Source organism: Hevea brasiliensis, chromosome 1 (genome assembly GCF_030052815.1).
Source record: "Hevea brasiliensis isolate MT/VB/25A 57/8 chromosome 1, ASM3005281v1, whole genome shotgun sequence".
NCBI lineage: Eukaryota > Viridiplantae > Streptophyta > Magnoliopsida > Malpighiales > Euphorbiaceae > Hevea > Hevea brasiliensis.
The window spans coordinates 123,090,649-123,097,761 of NC_079493.1; the positions used below are offsets into that span (position 1 = coordinate 123,090,649).

The 7,113-nt window shown below is 33.8% G+C and overlaps 1 protein-coding gene across 1 annotated transcript; it reads right to left on the bottom strand.

Moving 5' to 3' along the window:
• Positions 1-346: 346 nt before the first annotated feature.
• Positions 347-6,108, bottom strand: LOC110642323 (putative hydrolase C777.06c). The gene is made up of 12 exons (XM_058150646.1): positions 5,819-6,108; positions 5,073-5,188; positions 4,826-4,938; positions 4,047-4,088; positions 2,989-3,044; positions 2,745-2,821; positions 2,193-2,312; positions 1,716-1,792; positions 1,562-1,625; positions 1,350-1,400; positions 1,093-1,141; positions 347-922 (listed from the first exon to the last, which is right to left on the bottom strand). Exons 1-12 carry the CDS (start codon positions 6,000-6,002, stop codon positions 804-806), a joined length of 1,068 nt encoding a protein of 355 aa, XP_058006629.1. The 5' UTR covers positions 6,003-6,108; the 3' UTR covers positions 347-803.
• Positions 6,109-7,113: the final 1,005 nt, after the last annotated feature.

Consider the following 7,113-nt stretch of genomic DNA (forward strand, 5'->3'; position numbering starts at 1 on the left):
CTGACATGTTTTGGTCCATAACTTTGTTTTACCAAACCCATCTTTTACCTGCTTCTCCTTTTGACAAAAATTCACTTTCAGACGCTTAGTTGCTGCTTTTATTTGATTTCACAAGAACCCAAAATTTTTTCAACTCTGGTTCTTTATCCTAAAATATGCAGCATCCACTGTTCTTTCTTCCAACACTTTTGGAAATTTTGGTCCTGACATGATTGGCCTAGATTTTGCTTTTAGAAAAGGAGCAGTCATGAGATTTTGATTTAACCTTAAATCATTTCTACAAAGAATTTATGGCAACCGACAATTATATCATTCCTTAAACAGTATATGTAGACACCCAAAAAAATGAATCAAGGCCGTTCTTTTTTTTAAAGATACAATCTCATAATGCTAAAGACGACTCTAGGACGCTGATACATGTATCATTTGTGCACAAATAAAAGAACATAGTGTTGAGCACCGTCCAGACATTTCTGAAAGTTCTAAGTAGGTCCCGAAGAGTCACAAGCAAGTGGGCTATTTCTAGATTTAACATTGATAAGATGAGAAATGAACCATTTGGTCTCCACAATAATTTCAAATAATCAACTAAAAAAACTCGTCTATGGTTCTAGCCTGCTGCAAGATGTACGGCAGCATTGATGCTGAAGGCAAATTACACTAGAAGATTTAAAGCATTAAGGGGAAATTATCGATTCCGAAAATGAGACTGATTTGCAGGAGCTCATGAGGAACCAACATACACCATGCTGTATGTAATTATTAAGAAAAAGAATGGGATGGAAGTAGAATTAAGACAGAAGTTAAAGTGTTACTGGTATACGCAATCCGTCATAGCTTAGTTGTACATCAAGCCCTTCTGTCTCCAACAATTTCGACAGATACACATTAACCTTTTCATGATCCATCAGGTGCATCATGCCTTCACAAGAACAAAATTAAAAGCTAATTATTTTCTTTAGAATAATTCTCAACTGAAAAGGATGATTAGTCTCACTAATAAACTACATTTAATATGAAGCCCTTCAAAATTTAAAAAAAAAAAAGACTAGTTAGGATTCTTGATAGAAAAGCCAAAGTGATTAAAAATACCTGTGAAAAGTGTTCTTTTTGGTTGAATTTTCCGCACTTCATCTAAGGCCTGACAAGAATGTCAAAATAAGCATAAAATCCTAATAACACAAATTTTATTATCAGAAAAGGCAATTTTTTTAGTAAGAAATTTTATCGAGAGAAAATAGCAGAGGCTATAATTTGTTATATTTTTTTTTAATCAACAAAAAAAAAAAAAGACATAATGACAACGCCAAACAAAATAACAACCCACTGGATTATATGGATTATCGTACCCTTGGAAGTCCAAAATGTGTTGAAGAAGATCGATCAGGCCTCAATGCATCCTAAGAAAAAAAGAACCAATGCATAAGCTGAACAGGGGAATATGAAACAGGCAAATGCATGAAGCAATAGAAACGGGCAAATGCTATGCAATTGCATATTTTCATATGCCCCCTTTGTGCATGCATGCATAAGAAAGAGAGAGAGAGAGAGAGAGAGAGACCAAAATTAGAATTTCACAGTCCTTGAGTAGTAGATAAGTTTGTTCAGGTATGTCACTAACATCACTGCAAAAAAAAAAAAAAGGATTAGCCCCAGAAAGCAGGCAGAAGTAAACAAATGATTTCCCAAAACGTTGTGAGGCTTAGAAGCAATACCTGATGTAACATATGTTACCAAAGCGAAAGCCAAGGGAACGATAACCGAGACCATGCCACACTGGTAAAGGCGTAAACTGAAACAAAGCAAAATATATGAAAATGGTTCACCTTAAACAAGAAAGTATTTTGTTTTTACTTATAACACCATAAAACATGGTATTTTACTCGATAACTCAAATAAAAAGATACTTCATTCCAAATTAATTTGCTTTTACATTGGAAAGTTCAAAGAAATATGACACCAGGTCACATGCCCTCACAAGCAAGACCACATCAATGACTAAATATGCAAGCCAGAAGACATTAAATTTCACTGAAAGGCTACAAACATTACCAAAATTTCATCAATTAAAGATTGAAACAATTATTTTGTGGCAGCAAGACAGCTTTCTAAGTAATTCCTCTGGACCTGAATATCCATCTGTACACAACTACTGACATAGCATGAAGATCTCAAAATGACTGTATCAATACCTTCAGATCACATGCTACAAATGGCTCCTCATGTATGATGTTAAATTGTAACTCTGAGACAGCAGCACCAGGTGTAAGGACACTTGTATCTACCAAATAATAATGAGTCTTCTTCATCACCTGAATTGCTTTGACTGTCATACAGTCAGTTCTGAGATATATAAAATCATTCAAAAATATTTCATATAATCAACAATTGCTGTAAAGTAATTTTAATATGCAATGACTTATCAATTCAGATAAGCAGGCATGTTTTTATTGACATTCTACAACAAACACCAAGAAAAACAATGAATTTTTTTTTCACATAGTTAATAACATATTCACAAAAATTACTAGGAATCAAAATTGAGCTAAAACTCTCACTTCTCTAGCTCCACAGAGTAGCACAGGAGAAGAATTTCTTTTAAATGATTTGGCCTTGCAATAAACATTCAATTACACTTCAAGCAATTGCAATGCACTTATCATAATATTACCAGCTCCAAAAGCAATCTTAGAAGAAAAGAATAGGGAATCTGTAAAAGGAAGGCAGAAATGGATTCTTTTTACCTCAAAATCACGCTCCGCAACATAGATTGGAATGTAGGGCTGCACATTGTTTGTCCAATCTCGAAGATCATCCAGACCTGGGGATTCAATTTAAGCAGAAAAAAAAAAAAAAGACAGCTCATCAATGCCAGGTAACCTGCAAGTTTACATTTGAAAACAAGAAGAAACTTCAAGCATTGTCCTAGCTCTTAACATAATTTTTCTTTTTTACTAAATAACATTAGAAAGTGTTAATGTCGGAGACCTCCAATTGCATCAGCATGAGAATGAGTAATAATAACCGCATCAATTGTTCTTAGCCTGAAAGAAACAAAAAGGAAAATACATGACAATAAATGTATACAATATAATAGAAACAGCAAAGAACTACCAATTCAATATGCCACTCCAAATCCTTCACCACTTCCTTGTACCATTAGAGACCTTAAAATAAATTAACAACAGAACAAATAACAAACTGTACAGTGCAAAATATATACTCTTTAGCCAGTGTCAAAGTTGGTGTGCTGGAGTCCAGACAAAATAACTTAGGAAAATAATTAAGGGAGAATCCTAGTGCATTTTTTATTTTAACTCATGACTTAAGGCTGAAGTTGTTCATTTGATTTCATTCTCCATTGACCTATTATTATGTACATATAATCAACTAGGAACTTCTCAATAACATGCAATTACTTTATACACAATTGAATAGTTGTTCATGTAATCCATACAAACAATAACAAGAAATAACTCAGGACCAAGTGGAATACAAAAATTAGAACAGAGATAAAAGCACCTCATGGAAATAGGAACAGGTGTGCTCCATTCCATTTCACTGATACAGACATGATAATCATCACCAAATAAGATAAAGGGCACCACTTTGAAATCCTATTGCCAATCAAGAACTAAGAAGAATGAATAGACTACATTATCTCTGCACATCTGCACGAATTCATGAATCTTGGCTGACAACAAAATGTTCATCATTTATGCAAGACCAAATTACAATTCCACTGTAATTACAAAAAAGAGTCATGACACCACTGCATTTATCTCACCTAATGTCCTAAATATACATAAATTGATACCATCCCTTGCGTGCATGAGAAATATTAACTTTTTTTTTCCTTCATCCTGCCTTCACTAGTAGTTAAGATTCCCAATGTACAACTTACAGCATAATATTTGAATCTTACCCTCGCTAGAGTTATCTAATCTTGAGTGAAAGAATCATTTCATGATCAACCATCCAATTTCTATGGAGCCCAAAATTAACAGCTTGAAATACTGGAGAAAATGTATAAAATGAAGACTAACCCAAATGCAGGAAACCATTGAAGAGCACTGTGGTAGAAGAACCTACAAAACAGAAGTTGCAAAGAAAACGTTTGATCAAATTATATTGGGCAATTGATTAAAACATTAAATAATGCTCAGCCACCAGGAACTTCTTGGTTGGCCACATTATTCAGCAGGAACAAAATTATTTTCCTTCCTATTTCTTAAATGTGAGTTTTTTTCCTACAATGGGTAACATATTGCCACAAGCATCAAACCTGAAGGATTATAACTACAACAAATCATCAGTCTGAACCCCAAAAGGGCCAAAAACCTCATTCATGTCTATGCATAGAAATTTTACTTTCAAAAACAATCTAAGCATGCAAATGCCAAAATATATGCTAATCCCATATAACAAGCTTCCAAAATTTAAATCATTCCCTCCTCCCCATCCTGTGCTACTGCTAACTCACTATTGCCCACAAAAAGTCAAAGAATCACAAAATCCCAATGCTATCATTTTTTAAGTAGAACCCCAATTCAATATATGATGCAAGAAGTAAAGAGCACCAAGCTGAAGATATAAATTCACCCCCACATCCCATTTCAATCCATATTTGAAATTATAAAAGAGAGCCTCAAAATGATAAGATGTCAGAAAGATGAAATTTTAGTATTGATAAAAAAAAAATGAAATTCCATATATAGGACTGCATCCTTACCTAAACAAATTTCAGCATTGTTGCAAAATTTAAATAGCCATTTAAATTTTTATATGAAAATAAAATTCAAAGCTAGAAGTATCTTTCACTTACTTGCCAGCATCTATTAGAATGTTGCGTCTTTCACCAGGCCCAGAATAACGAATAAGGAGGCTCGTGTTCAATCTTCTGTTCTTATTACCTGGTTCCACAGCCTTTGAGCACACCTGAGAAACCAAGGACCATTTGCAGTCTTGAATCAATGCATCAGGTAAATTTTATGCAGTTGCTTCATATTCAACAGGGCATATGATATTTAATCTTAAAATAGTTCTAATGAGAGGATGGTTTGCAGCAATACCGGACATTTCTTTAGAGGATTAGTTAGGCAGCTGAGACGTGGAATCCCTTCACTAGTTCCTGTCCCCATGAATATGATTTCAGATTGGTACTGTGCATCAGCATTTCCACTTGCATCTGCACTGAAACACCTGGTCAGAACATGACTTATTGAATACCATCATAAACTGCAAACTATATGTAAGTGGAGTCCACCGACACCTGCACAACAGGCAGAGACAATGGCATCTTAAAGCTAATGGAATCATTTTCTTACCCTAATTTATAGATGTTAAAACCACTGAATCTAGCAAAGAATTTTTCATTGCATAAATCTAAGATTGCAGATATCCCTTAAAATTTGGAACTTGTTATCGTATTAAAAACTTTTAAGCAAGTAATCCCATCAGTGCTGCTAGGCTTATGAGCCAAGGAAAGCTTGGAATACTTAAACATACATATGTAGTTGCTGCCTTGCATTCATTCACACATAAAACAATAAGGCTTCAAATTAACATTTATACGATTATTGTAAGACAAAGGATAAGATATAACCTGAATTAATACAGAGCTTGCAAATGCATAAGAAGTTAGAAGGGGGAAACCCACCACATATTGACACACAACAGTCATTCGGCTTAAAGGTTTGCGATTTTTAACTAAAATAACGTCTTCTTGAAACGATAAATGCCCAATTGAATTCATGAGATAGCCAACCATAAAGAACAGAAATGATACTAATAGTAGTGTACGGAAGGAAGAACATACTAGAAATAAAGCAAGCTCGCAAAATCCTCTTAAACGGAGAGAACCCATTTTTGGAAAGTGAAAATAGAGAGAGCCCATTTCTTGAAAGTGAAAGTAAAGAGCTCTGAAAAGAGAATTGGCGTCCGCGGAGAGCAAAAATGGCCAGAGAAGGAGATACACGAACGGTGCCTATAAATTGGACCATCCTTTCAGTAAGCTCAAATTTTTTGGTTTCTGTTAATTGAAATTTTATAATTCTCTTGAATGTAAATCAAAATTTTGAAAAGAATAAGAGGAATAGCCAAAAGAAAATATACTTTTCAGATGCGAAAGGTGGCTTTTGGGTTTTTCGCCCTGTGGTTGGTGAAGTCGCTCACCGCGTTTCCAAGATAGGAGGAATAACAAACGGCGAGTTTTGAAACTATTTGAGTCGGATTGATTCCAGTTTTGAAACTATTTATGGACTTCTTTGGACTTGGATGGCTAGGATCCTAATGGACTTGAAGTTTTGTACTTTGATTCTTTACCAAACATTTTAGGCCATGGGCTTTTTCTCCTAATGGACTTTAAATTTGTATTTCTTCCACAATCCATAAGGGTTATTTAAATAATTTTGATAAGGGAATTTATTGTTATAAAAAATAATTTTTAATGATTCATTTAATTTTAATTAAGATTTAAATTTAAATTTTAATATTATTGAATTAAAATTTAAAAATTATATTGGAAAGTAATATCAACTCCATGATTTATGTGCAAAAAGTGAATGTTCTTTTAGAGGAGTGAAATAGTTATGGAGTCATGGAGATGGCAGACTCAAAGCTATGCGATTCCGCATGTACTTTCATTGACCAACTCTATAAATCATTACCTTGGCTTTCATTCACGTTTGTTTTGTGGGCATCGTATTCGTGGACTAATATAAAATGAGATCACATTTCCATACCTAATATTTTGAAAAATTCAATTTTTAAACAGGATTTGCACTATTTTCTGTATGCATGTTCTGATTGTCTAAGAAGAAGATTTTGTCAACAACTTTCTTTTTTTCAATTATGAAAATGAGTTTCATGTTTTTTACTTATCTTCCTTTCGGTACAATTGAGTTTTTCTATTAGACAATTGCTATCTTATTTTCTGACTAATAAGGGGTTAGTCCTCTTTCTTCCTAGTTTCAATGTACGAAATGTTTGTATGTTTGGCCTTTAGTTCAGGTGTGGAGAATGGTGAGAGTGATTGAGTAACTTGTGAGGTTCGTGTGCTGGTTATTTCTTTTTTTCAATTATGAAAATGAGTTTCATGTTTTTTACTTCTCT

Bases quoted from the DNA above. Each gene is read 5' to 3' on its own strand.
- LOC110642323 (XM_058150646.1), bottom strand. From the start codon at position 6,002: ATGGTCCAATTTATAGGCACCGTTCGTGTATCTCCTTCTCTGGCCATT. The intron at 5,189-5,818 runs GTATGTTCTTCC...GTTTCAGTGCAG, and splicing joins GCGAGCTTGCTTTATTTCTA to ATGCAAGTGGAAATGCTGAT. The intron at 1,793-2,192 runs GTATTGATACAG...GCTTTGTTTCAG, and splicing joins TTGTAGCATGTGATCTGAAG to TTTACGCCTTTACCAGTGTG.